We start from the raw sequence: 13,635 nt of genomic DNA, 5'->3' as shown, positions 1-13,635 counted from the left end.
GAGATTGCAGATAATTTTTTAACTAAATGAAACAAAACTAAACAGGAAACATTCAGCGAAATAGTAGTTTATCTTGTAGCTTGATATAAAAATAGAATAAAACGTTGATATACATAAACTGTGCTCTGCCAGACAGTAATGTTATACAGTTGCCTTTTAGTAGGCCACTTTTGTTTGCATGTACAGCACCAATTCCTCCCAACACCTTTTACTGTACGTGTGAATTGCTTGTTTAGTCCTTCTCTGTGGTAATGCTATGTTTCTCTCCCCCCTCCCCCTCTCTGCCCGCTAGGCCCTGGGTCGTGTGGCCGCCCCCTCCTCATGTGCCACTCTCACAGACAGGAGCCCTTGGAGCTCTTCTGCGAGTCTTGTGACCTCATGTGCTGCAGCAGCTGTCACCTGTCTGCCCACAAGAACCACAGGTCAGTCCATAGACACGGCACAAGGGCATTACAGTGAGGGGCTAACAGCAGGTTAAAAACCTCCTGCATTGTGTCTGGTGCATAACTTCAGCCTGCCTAATTCTAATTCAGTTCATATGATACGTTGCCCTGTAGACTGTGATTTTTCAGTGCATTAGTGGTCCCAAAAGCCCCTAACGTCATGCAGTAACTAGCCCTCAAGGAGATGCTTTAAATGAAACGGTGTAAAGTGGTGAGGATAAGGGGGTTTCTATTGTATTATTTGACCCACTGTGATGGCTGTTTGTCCTCAGGTTAGTGCACATTGGTAAGGCCCTGCAGGACCAACAGTGGCAGTTTGAGAGCCTGGTGGCTCAGCTGGAGGAGAGGAGGTCTGCAGTGGAGAGCACAGCCAAACAGATAGAGGACAGGTAAGCTCCGCTTGTACAATACAGACAGATGTGGAGAATGATCAAGTGTATACGCTGATCTCATAAAGCAAGTGTAAAGCCAACAGCTGGTGGTCTCAGAAACTTGGCTAGAATTTACCAGAGAAATGTTGATGACATGTATATGTCCTCTCAAAGATCATATACAAAACACTCTCCAACTCTGAATGAAATACCCATCTAACATTTGTAAAGCATCCAAGTGCAATAAAGCACTTATACACCACAATCCCTCAACTGTTTTGGTTTCTCTGTCAGTAATCAGAATGTCATTTTCTCTGTGCTCCTCTCAGGCTGCACGGTGTAAAGATCACGCAGAGGAAGGCTGAGAACCAGATTAAAATGGCAAAGATGATTATGATGAATGAGCTGAACAAACGGGCCAACCTATTAATAGAGCAACTGGAGGTAATGACTTTCCCCCTTTCTCTCTCTCTCTCTCTCTCTCTCTCTCTCTCTCTCTCTCTCTCTCTCTCTCTCTCTCTCTCTCTCTCTCTCTCTCTCTCTCTCTCTCTCTCTCTCTCTCTCTCTCTCTCTCTCTCTCTCTCTCCCTCCCTCCCTCCCTCCCTCCCTCCCTCCCCTCAGTCTCAATGTTTCCGGGGGCATTCATCTCCAGTGTCTAGCTGACCATGAATGTACATGTTCCCAATCAGGAGCGCGCCCAACATTATCTAATCAGCCCTGACCGCTCGCGATGGAGAGGCAATAATGATCTGTCAAAAAGCAGGGATCTTAAGAATGAAATCCGCGAAAAACGAGCCATTGATTAGCCCCTCTCTCTCCATCTGTACTACGCGCTCTCCATGCCAGCAATTACACATGAGCATGTTTCTGTCTGCCTCTGTGTGTGTGTGTGTATTTGTGTGTGTAGAAGATCTCTGAGGACTTCCAGCGGCGTCTGGAGGACCAGCTGCAGGGGGCGATAGAGATGTGCAGCCAGCTGGACCACGTGCAGAACTTCATCAGCTGGGCAACGGCCCACCACCTCAAGAACCCACTGCTCTTCAGCAGAGAGCTGGTAGGTCTGAAGGGACAGAGGGGTGGGCGTGCAGGTCAAACACAAGGCCATTCTTTTTCCGCTTGTAAAATGCAAGGCCATTTTTTTGGAGTTGATTATGGAAAAAAGGTCATTTTGGCTTATAGTACACCTCTCCTCCTTTAGATTTCTCTCCAGATGCAGCGCCTGCTTGAACCCCCGCTCCACTCAGACGCCTGGCTCCCGGTGAAGATCAAGTTCAACTGGGATGCCAGCTACTGGACTAAGCAGATCTCAACTTTGGGTAAACTAAGGCTTAAATGACTTGGCTGCAATAGCTTGGCTGCAGTGACTGGTTGTAAACTGGTTGTATGTATTTACTGAAAGTGTTGCATTTAATGCCGTCCTACTGGAGACCAGTCCTTGTTCCTAAACTACAAGTATCTCTGTTGTTCTAGGTCAGCTCACTGCCGAGGGGGGAAATCGCTCCTACTCTGAGGGCGTGGCCTTCCCCCAGCATCCTGAGGCCCCAGCCTATCACCTGCTTGTCCCTGCCATCTGTGTGCCATGGAGGGCGGGAGCAGGGCTGTGCCTTCCAGGCCTGCTGTCAGCCCCAGATGTGCTGCCTCCACTGCATACCCCCACAGCCAGCTGTGCAGCTGGACAAGACCCAGCGGGAACCCAACCCCTACTCTGCCAGGTGTGCCCAGTCCACCCTCAGCTCTCCTTCCCTGGCCCTGCACCAGAGTCAGCTGCTGAGGTGCAGGGGCCCTGACAGTCCTCCAGGTCCACCAGCCGTGGTGCCGTCCTCCATGCAGCGTCCCCAGCAGCCAGCACATCTCCCGGCTGCTGACCCAGGCCTGCTCAGCTCCAGCTCCAACAGTGGAGGTCTTGGACTCCAGCCCCCAGCCACAGCCCTCTACCAGCCTCAGATTCAGCCGCTTCCTGACACTCTTGCACAGCCAGCAACAGACAGGGCCAGGGAAGGCCAGGGCCAACAGGCCAGCAGAGAGAGAGAGCAGACTCCTGGGCAGCCAGCTGTGGACAGAGAGGTGTTGACAGAGCAGATCCAGGAGGGGGGCAGGGAGAAGACCTATGCACAGACAGTGGTGGACAGAGAGGTGCTGACAGAAGGGATCCAACAGGAGAGGAGAGCGCAGACGCACACCCAGCAGCAGCAGCAACAACAGCAGCAACAGCAGCAGCTCCTGGCTCCCCTAGAGGCTGAGCTGACAGTGGAGCAGCAGGGGGAAGAGCAGCAGGAGGCCAGGACTACACAGCCATCCAGAGACTGCAGAGATGGCAGGGTGAGTTGACCAGAGCACACGATAATTAACATTGTTTCTTCGCATCAGAGATGCTTAAACCATATCAACTTAGTAAAGCTGTCCATGTTTGCTCAGCGATAGTGCACTTTTGGAAGGAGAACAGTTTTTGGCCCCAGTTGGAGTTCCCCCATTGTTGTCTGTTGACCAGAGAGCTGTATAGGTACCACAACCTCATTTGGCTTTCATTCTGTTAACTCCCCAGTGATGACACATGTCCCTCCTCATTCTCTATGGCCTTATAGACCTCACCACACACTCTGAGCTTAGAGGTGTCAAAACACACGCTCTTGCTCACAAACACCTCTCAGACTCACAGTAACACACATGCCTCAGCTCTGCCTCGCTTCTGGCCATGCACACATACACTCACACACAAACCACAGGTCACACACCTGTCCTGAGGAGAATAGTGCAAGGTACAGCCATTGTTTCACTTCAGTTGTGCATTATGGCAGAATAAAAAGCCAATGGGTTGAGGGAAGGCTGGATACAGTAAATTGGTTTCATGGTGTTATAATTGAAGCTCGAAGCACATTGTACCGCAGGGAGCTTTGCATGATTGCAAGTCTTAAACCCAGGCTGACAGCAGTATTTCCTGTCTCAATATCTACATACAGCGGATATTGAAATAATGCTGGCAATAACTTTGTTTACGCTAAATGTTCAGTCACAGTGGTTGACAGCTGCCCTGAAAACAGATGGTGCTACAGAAACCTGAGTGGCTTCCGTTTTGAAGAAGGGACGATGCTTAAGAAAGAGCCACACTAACACAATCAAAGCACCAGCTATGCTGAAATATATAAAAAAACATTTAGTGCAGCATTGCAGTAAAGTTAAAAAAAGATGATACTGTTTATTATTAGTACCCTTGGTACCAGCGATTGAGCAACCGAATGATCACCGATCAAAAATGTTCCTCCTGCATGATTACAACAACAGAGGCACATTATTTCCGCCTTGCCAAGACACAGTGAGTGAAAGTGAAAAGAAAAGCGCTTGGGCGCAGCCACATACGTACTTAACCTGGTAATAATGAGACACTTGGGGAATTGGTGGAGCTGGCAGGTTGATTTCAGCTCTGGGTACCCTTCTCTCAGATACATCCCTGTCTTCTGTCTCTCTCCCTCGTCCTCTAGAAGAGGATTATAGCTCCTTTCTCTGCATTTAGACTCCTTCACACCTCTCCTCGGGGCGCGGATCAGGTAAGTGTTTTAATCGTGTGGTAATTATGAGCACATGCTCCGTGTCAGCTGGCCTAAATCTCCATGGTGTATCATCTGGCCTACATCTCATTGGTGTGTGGCGCACTGTGAAAAATTGTGTGGAGGAGAGGTGAGAGGAAGAGGAGGGGTGCTGAAAACACAGGCTAGTGCTGGAGCTTAGTCAGGCGTATGGCAGCATTAGCACAGGGACACAGTTGCTGGGGGCTTTTTGGAAAACAGGCATTAGTGAAATGGTGATGAGAGGAGAAGGCGAATGGAGGAGAGACAGAAAGAGTCTAATCTGTGATGTGCTAATGCCGCTGATTCAAAGGAGCCTAGCTAACGCACTTCTGACGGTGGATTTACATACGATAATTGGTGTTGTAACTAAACCCTTCATTATCAGTAGAATAACGGTGTTGTGAGCAGTTGTGTGGGCCATCTCTCGCTGAAATGAATGGGCTTTGTAGCGATTGTGTTGTTTTTAATCAGACAGGCAGGGCTCACAGAATGGATTCTGAGTGGTGTCCTTAGTGCGTGCGTGTGAGACTGAAGGTTGTTCCGCCTCACACCTCCCACCACCGCACTGTCTCTCTGTTGCTATGACATGAATAGATGCACCTGTGTTGTGTGATGCTCAGTCAGCAAGAGTACAGTGTGCTGAGGCGGTCTGCCTTTGTGTTTCTGTGTCCTGACAGAGATCCACTTCACTGGAGATGTCTGTGACGGCCCATGGGTTCAGTGTTGATGCTCAGAGCAGCAGGCCCAACTCACTGCGTGGGAGGAAGAGTCGATCCCAGAGCATCCCACCAGAACTGGCAGGCCCCTCCACAGACAGGCCCCTGGGGGCCACCCACAGCCTAGCAACAGCAACAGCAGCCATGGAACGGGGATGCAGGGCAGACCAGGTAACCCATTAACCCATTAATGAACAGAGACCTGCTGCCATAGAGATCCTATAATTCATGTAATTCTATGCCTACTGCTACCAAGGAGAGTGCAGGTAAAAGGTTATGGCCGACTTGAGAAAAGCAATTATCAATAAATGACTGGCATCTATTATAAAATGTTCAACGGACAATTAATGGACACTTATAGTCATGCATATTCTCTTCAACTTTCATTATTACATGTCAGCTTCTTAAGTCTGTCTAGCTGTTAATGCTGTTCTGATCAGGCTTTTATAAGAGACATGCCATTATACAGTTCCATTAGGGACATTACAGTATAGCTACAAAGAAAATAACATTGTAAAAGAAAACAATATTCCAAATACTGTATCTATTACAATATGTCAGATGAAAAAGTTATTTTAAGGCAGTCTCAGCAGATTGGGATTAGATTTTAAAGAGATACATATGTGGTAGAGAGGTTTGGCTCTCAGACTTAAAACCTTGTTCTTGTTACACACATGGCACTGTAAATTCTTTGCAGAGGGTAAAACACATTACCAAAAAACAGAACTGATACAGCAATGAGTCCATTTGCTTTTATTGCAAACAAATTGGACACAGCTGCTAGTGTTGCTGTTTAAAGGTAAATGTATCTGATTACAGATGTATTCTTTTAATTGCATTCCAACAAAATTACCTTTTTGGGTCAATCAGATTCCAAGTTTTTGGCGGCAACACCTTTTCTTGTTGTTGTCTCTGTAGTTGACTTTGTAGCATGATGTAGTACAATACCCATAATGCTTTGTAACGATATCTGGTTTATCTTACTAAACACATTCCTAAAGCTAACACTAAGGTGTCCCGTCTCCTTATTTTGACAGACTTTGGATGTAAAATATGGTTGGTGTCTGTGCTTGATAAAGTAGTTGATGTTGATGATGACTGATTCCCTCCCTCAGCATGGTTGTATGGATCTCAGGCGGAGGAGGCTGTCTTCTGATGGAGTGATACGATCTGTGGCCTCCTGGGAGAGATCCTTAGCCACTCCTCCCTCCAGAGGCCAGCCCAGCCTGCGCCTGTCACCTTTGACCATCTACAAGACAGAGCCAGGTAGTGAGCCACTTAACTTCCAAATATTATACATTTATTATTTATTTATGTATTATTATACAATATAATTTACATTTCTCACATTATTTATTTATTTACGTATGCACTTTACACTGCAATTCAGATCTAGCTGCCAATATTGTACACCATGGCAATAATAAACTACACCTTACTATAGATATATATATATATATATATATATATATAAATATATATACAGTACCAGTCAAAAGTTTGGACACACCTATTCATTCAAGGGTTTTTCTTAATTTTTTGCTATTTTCTACATTGTAGAATAATAGTGAAGACATCAAAACTATGAAATAACACATATAAAATCATGTAGTAACCCAAAAAGTGTTAAAAAAATCTAAATATATTTTAGATTTTAGATTCTTCAAAGTAGCCACCCTTTGCCTTGATGACAGCTTTGCACACTCTTGGCATTCTCTCAGCCAGCTTCACCTGAAATGCTTTTCCAACAGTCTTGAAGGAGTTCCCACATATGCTGAGCACTTGTTGGCTGCTTTTCCTTCACTCATCCCAAACATCTCATGTGGTTAGAGGTCGGGTGATTGTGGAGGCCAGGTCATCTGATGCAGCACTCCATCACTCTCCTTCTTGGTAAAATAGCCCTTACACAGCCTGGAGGTGTGTTGGGTCATTGTCCTGTTGAAAAACAAATGATAGTCCCACTAAGCCCAAACCAGATGGGATGGCGTATCGCTGCAGAATGCTGTGGTAGCCATGCTGGTTAAGTGTGCCTTGAATTCTAAATAAATCACAGACAGTGTCACCAGCAAAGCACACCCACACCATCACACCTCCTCCTTCATGCTTCACGGTGGGAAGACACGGCGGTTGTAACCAAACATTTCAAATTTGGACTCCAGACCAAAGGACAGATTTCCACTGGTCTAATGTCCATTGCTCATGTTTCTTGGGCCAAGCAAGTCTCTTCTTCTTATTGGTGTCCTTTAGTAGTGGTTTCTTTGCAGCAATTTGACCATGAAGGCCTGATTCACGCAGTTTCCTCTGAACAGTTGACGTTGAGATGTGTCTGTTACTTGAACTCTGTGAAGCATTTATTTGGGCTGCAATTTCTGAGGCTGGCAACTCTAATGAACTTATCCTCTGCAGCAGAGGTAACTCTGGGTCTTCCTTTCCTGTGCCGGCCCTCATGAGAGCCAGTTTCATCATAGCGCTTGATGATTTTTGCGACTGCACTTGAAGAAACTTTCAAAGTTCCAGATTGACTGACCTTGATGTCTTAAAGTAATGATGGACTGTCGTTTCTCTTTGCTTATTTGAGCTGTTGTTGCCATAATATGGACTTGGTCTTTTACTAAATAGGGCTTCTGTATACCCCCCCTACCTTGTCACAACACAACTGATTGGCTCAAACGCATTAAGAAGGAAAGAAATTCCACAAATTAACTTTTAACAAGGCACACCTGTTAATTGAAATGCATTCCAGGTGACTACCTCATGAAGCTGGTTGAGAGAATGCCAAGAGTGTGCAAAGCTGTCATCAAGGCAAAGGGTGGCAACTTTGAAGAATCTAAAAGTAAAAATATATTTTGATTTTTAAACACTTTTTTGGTTACTACATGATTCCATATGTGTTATTTCATAGTTTTGATGTCTTCACTATTATTCTATTACCCTTTAATGAATAGGTGTGTCCAAACCTTTGACTGGTACTATATATATATATATATATATATATATATATAACTGTAGATAAATATTTTCTGATTATGTAGTAACAATATGCTCTCATATGAACACTGAGAGATGAATACAGTATCATCATCACTAATATCTAAATTCTGCTTTCACGTCAGCTAAATGGATTCATCAAATGATTATTCTTTCCCCTGTTTACCAGATTATGTCTATGCATATGATGAGACTGGGCATGACGTCAAAGGAAAATACAGAATACCAAGAAAGACTCGAGACAACAGGTACATTCTATTTAAACATCACACTAATCTTCAAAAAAGTTGCGTCATCACTTCCCTCTTGATACATCAGTGACAGAGAGGTTCAGAAGGAACCTGGGAGTTCCAGTTCCAAGGTTCCAGTGGTGTGTTTGGAAAGGCTGAAGATCCTGGTGTCCCGGATCCCACCACAGGGGCGGCGACAGAGTGACCCTCTGCCAGGCACTGCGACAGAAAGGACCGGACCTGTTCCACAGAGGGGATGGAAGGACAAGATGACTGAGGTAAGCTCCACTAAAACACTGTGAGCTCTCTTCTCTTCCAGAAAGTCTATGATGTCAGATTATACTAGTTTCATAACCACAATAAACATTATGTCTGAACTACTTTTGTTCACCAGCTGGCTCTTATAAGCGGCAGCAATTAGCCCGGAGAAGAGGCTAGGTCTGAACTAAATTGCAATGTGTTTCAGATCAGGGTATAATACTACTGGCATGTTTTACATTTCAAACTCTGTACTTTGTCTACAGGGAATATCAAAAGAAGCCGAGGTCTCAATGGTCAACCCATCTCTGGAGAAACAATACTCAGAGAGACACACAATCAATCTATCTCTCCCACCTCCAGTAATCAATGATTGGCCTGAGCATGGAAGACACAGTCCTCACAAAGAGCTCACACTGCAAGTACCCGCCACTGATCTTATATCACCTCCACCTTTCTCTGCACCTGACCTTGACTCTGACTCAGATCCCAGGTCAATCTCAGAAGCTGTTTCTGACCCTGAACTGGACTCGGACCCACAACGAGAATCAGATCCTCAGCAAGAGTCTGACCCACAACCAGAATCTGACCCTCAAGCTGAGTCTGCATCGGAGGCTGATCTGGAATCAGTTGCTGATGAGGAATCTCCTGATGAGGCTGCTACAGAATCTGAACCTAGTGTGGAATCTGAACCTAGTGTAGAATCAGAACCTAGTGTGGAATCAGAACCTAGTGTGGAATCAGAACCTAGTGTGGAATCAGAACCTAGAGTGGAATCAGAAGGTGGTGAAGAATCAGAGAATGGTTTAGAATCAGAGAATGGTGAAGACCTGGATGCTGATGCGGAATCGGAGGCTGATATGGAATCGGACCTCCAACCTGATCCTGACTCAGATCCCCGTTTTCCATCTGAAACACGTCCGGGATTAGATTCAGACCTGGAATCAGACTGTGCACAACCCCCTGAATCACTAGGGTCTGCAGAATCTGGACCAGATCTGGAATCGGAGCCAGACTCAGCCCCTGACCCAACCTCTATCAGTCCTGACCCAGCCTCTCTAAGTCCTGACCCAGGAGTGGAGTCCTCTCCAGCCCAGAGGGCCCTGCCTGCAGACCCTGGTCCACAGAGGCATTGTGAAGGAGCCGAGCAGGCCCTGCCTGGCGCAGAGACCATGGAGATGGAGAGTGAAGACTTCTGTGCCGTGTGTCTGATCGGAGGAGACCTTCTGTGCTGTGACAGCTGTCCCAAAGTCTTCCACCTGTCCTGCCATGTGCCCTCTCTCCTCAGCTTCCCCACGTAAGTCCTCTCACCACCATAAGTCATAGACTGGGTCCCAAATGGCATCCGATTCCCTATATAGTGCATTACTTTTGACCAGGGCTCATAGGGCTCTGGTCAAAAGTAGTGCACTATACAGAGAATAGGGTGCCATTTGGGACACCGCCTCACTTCTCTCATCCATCAGTCCTGTCTACACTACTGCTCTGTGGTTGAGGATAACCAATGTCTGCCTCTATGTCCTCTCCCACTTCAGGGGTGACTGGGTGTGTACCTTCTGCAGAGATATCCAGCAGCCAGAGGTGGAGTATGACTGTGAGAACCAGAGGCTGGCTGTAGAACGTTCAGGAAAGCCACTGCCTCATGGGCTCTCTGCTTGTGACCAGAGAGTAAGTATTATTCTTCATTATGAAAATTGAAATGAAATATCTTCAAGTCTCAACTGACACTGGACTCAAAATATTACCGGTAATGACCAGTCAGTAGTGTCAAGGAGGGCTCAATGTCTTCTGTATGTGTGGTTTCACACCTACTAGTTACAGTAAGTGTTATTTATCATAAGCAATCAATGTTGTTCCCTCTCTGTAGAAATGTGAGAGGTTGACTCTGTTGATCTGCAGCAACATGCTAAGTGCTCCCTTCCATGAGCCGGTCAGTCCACTGGTGAGTGATCCCCATCTTATTCTTAATCAGCATGTTAGTATTCACACTACTCCACAAAAACACAGTGATCTGGTTTAATAAAATGTGATTTGTGTGTGTTTTGAAACCTAGGCTCGCCACTACTACCAGATAATCAAAAGGCCCATGGATCTGTCTGTGATCAGGGCCAAACTCAGTAAGAGGAGCACTCACCACTACTATTCACCTGAGGAGTTTGTGGCTGATGTCTCCCTCATGTTCAGGAACTGTGCAAAGTTCAATTATGTAAGTGATATAGATTAATAATAATATGTTAGTGATAGAGGTTAAACTTTATATATTGACCACTCTTTCAGTGCTATATTACAAAGGCATATTTTATTGTATCATTTACATTTTGAAATGTCCCACAATGCAATAATAAGTACTGATCCAGGTCACAGTAGTAAAACCTGAGATGAGCTGTGTTTAATGTCTGGTTTCACTGTCTGGTCTGTCCTCCAGCCGGACTCAGAGGTGGCCCAGGCAGGTCGCAGCCTGGAGACATTTTTCAGCTCCAGACTCAGGGAGGTGTTCCCAGACAGGGCCTTCCCTGCAGCCGAGGAGGACTCTGACAGCGATGAATACGACGAGGTGTACAGAGCAGCCGAGGGCGGCTTCCCCTGGCCAGAGAAGAGAGAGCAGTGCCACAGGAAGAGGAAGAGGAGGCACTCTCTCAACTGGAGGAAGCATAACTTCTAGTTGGGGGCAGTGGGGCAGAGCCTACACTGGCTATTATGAAGGACAGTATGACATGATATTGCACTGGACGTTTCCATCCAAGAGAGGAAGCTGAGTTTTTATGAAGGGATTGTATGTACATATTTACATTTTGAGAATTGTACTTGTTCATTATAAATGTTACCTGCTCTTAATTTGACCTGATATTTGTGTCAAATATTATTGTATAACTATAATCTGACATACATCTTTATACTTATTATGCCTTTATAAACTGTGTTTCTGGTATTTGTTTTTTGTTTCAGATATATTTGTAGATTCTACCTATATTTGTAGATTCTCCATCATATATACAGCAAAACATATAAGGTCAGTATTGATAAATGGTAAACATATTTATAAATGTTAAACTCTACATTATCTTGTTTTATATATTAATATTGATTGTTTTTAGTGGCTGAATGATTGCAGGCAGTTAGTAAATACAGACTATTAATGTTAATATTTCTGTCTGTCCTATATGCACTTATAGTACAGTATAGAATGTTATGTACGGCCTCCCTTTTTTTACAGTAATGATTTGAGTGACTGACAGAGGGCGCCCTATCTTCAGCAGCAATGACAGAGCACAAAGGAAAAGGTTACGTTCATATTGAACCAAGGGGGCTATTCAAAGAAGATTAAGATAAATATAAAAAAGAAAATATCTTTATTTGAAATTGCCACAATAGTATTGCAAGGCACGTATGCTTTAGATTTGCATTGATTAAATCCTAATGAAATTATACTTCATTAGTATAAGGCCAGTATTAATAATGATTATTTCTCAGGCTTAATGGGAGTGTGAGGTATTTGATCCAGTGTGAATAAGCAGAAAGAGCTGGAGAAGTTAAGAGAGACTTAAGAGGAATGTTATGTTATTTGAACTTTATGTGGTTTCTAGGTAGAATGTACATGTTCGTTTTTCATTTATGTAAAATGGCTGCTGCAATAAGGTAGAGCTGGCTGTATTTTTTTAAAGGTTGCTGCAAAATAACAGCTGAAATTAACTGTCGGATCAAGTTAAGTTTGCCATTTGAATAAACAAACAGACTTAATAAGATTGTAGGTATTGTTTCTCAGTAGTATTTAATTTGGACTTTTCAATATGGAATATCTCTGCTTCCATCTCTAATATTGAATCCTAAAAGCTACAAAGACCCTCTCAGAGGTTGTTGGTATCAATAAATGTCAATTTAAAAGAGAACAGTTGAAGAGAAAAGTGCTGTATTTGAAACAGTCCTGACTATTCTTCTACGGTTCCTTTTGATTCCTCATTTCTATTCTGTTTGAAGTTATTTTATGGGGTTATGGAAATAATAAATGTCTATCTTTAACCGACAAATGCATGTTTTGTATCAACATAGTCTTCTTGCCAGTTACTACCTAAAATATATGTATTAAGCTTAAAGGTATGCTGAGTCATTTCTGGAGTTTTTTGGGGCTTTGACAGAATGGGGTTGTGATTAGTTGCCGACAGTCAAGTGTCAGTCAGCGTCCCACCTCTTCTCCATATGGGCGGTGCTGCTGTGGACTTGACAAGATGCAGGATGCGTTGCCTACTGGAGACATGGAGCCAGAGCATCAGTGTGTATTAGTGCAGAAGACTTCCCAAGGATTGTGAGTTTGTTCAAATATTTAATTTACATGAAGACATTAAGGAAAATAATCTCCTAAAATAACCACATTTATGTTGATTTAAGCTCTTTCACAACTTCTTTCATCTTCCTTTATTTACGGCAGCTAGCCATATCCAAGATAGATAACATGCCTTACTAAATATTTCATGGAGATAAAAAGTGTTTCAAAGTTGTAGTGCCTACCATGCAACTTTCCTCAAAGCCCTGATTCTCTGTTTGTCTAAGACTTTTCCTACCTAAAAGCCATTTTCTCTTAATGAGTTAGAACATTATAAGTTGCCTGGAACCCTTTAAATCTTTCACTTTGAGTGTAATCTTCCATTTAAGGTGATTCACAGGGTCCTTATGGTTGCTTATGGTCGAGGGCAGTGAATGATGTATGATTAATCGCGGCTCCCTTTGAAAACCACCGGCTAGCACCGACCAATTTTCTAATTCAATTATCCTCGAAAGTCTTGATTGAACCATCATGCAGACATTAAAGCATTCCACACTGAAATGTTTCACTAAAGGCACAAGAATAACAGAGCAGCCTGGTGTATTTGTGCTGGATGCAGGGCCGGCTCTAGCCTTTTGGGGGCCCTAAGCAAAATGTTGTTGGCTTTACAGCTAATTTCCTGCAATTCTACATATTTTGCCATGATTTATACCACGTTAATATGATATCTGAGTGAGAGTGACTAACAAAATCAATTGGGGCCCCGTGGGCATGTGCCCTGTGTGCCCGGTCGGTAATTCGACCATGA

At 44.2% G+C, this 13,635-nt stretch overlaps 1 protein-coding gene across 1 annotated transcript in view; it reads left to right on the top strand.

Annotated features, from left to right (window-relative positions):
- The window catches only part of LOC121582918 (tripartite motif-containing protein 66-like), a 31,939-nt gene extending 19,285 nt beyond the window's left edge, over positions 1-12,654 (top strand). Inside the window, 16 exon segments of the mRNA XM_045217147.1 lie at positions 293-422; positions 716-832; positions 1,144-1,258; positions 1,722-1,868; positions 2,013-2,130; positions 2,285-2,339; positions 2,341-3,133; positions 5,055-5,264; positions 6,209-6,359; positions 8,251-8,329; positions 8,400-8,589; positions 8,836-9,866; positions 10,105-10,237; positions 10,437-10,511; positions 10,623-10,775; positions 10,995-12,654. Coding sequence (XP_045073082.1) covers positions 293-422; positions 716-832; positions 1,144-1,258; positions 1,722-1,868; positions 2,013-2,130; positions 2,285-2,339; positions 2,341-3,133; positions 5,055-5,264; positions 6,209-6,359; positions 8,251-8,329; positions 8,400-8,589; positions 8,836-9,866; positions 10,105-10,237; positions 10,437-10,511; positions 10,623-10,775; positions 10,995-11,231 — 3,734 coding nt within the window. The 3' untranslated portion in view covers positions 11,232-12,654.
- The last annotated feature ends 981 nt before the right edge of the window (positions 12,655-13,635 follow it).

Source organism: Coregonus clupeaformis, unplaced genomic scaffold, assembly GCF_020615455.1.
Source record: "Coregonus clupeaformis isolate EN_2021a unplaced genomic scaffold, ASM2061545v1 scaf0941, whole genome shotgun sequence".
Lineage (NCBI taxonomy): Eukaryota > Metazoa > Chordata > Actinopteri > Salmoniformes > Salmonidae > Coregonus > Coregonus clupeaformis.
This window is presented reverse-complemented; position numbering and strand designations above follow the sequence as displayed.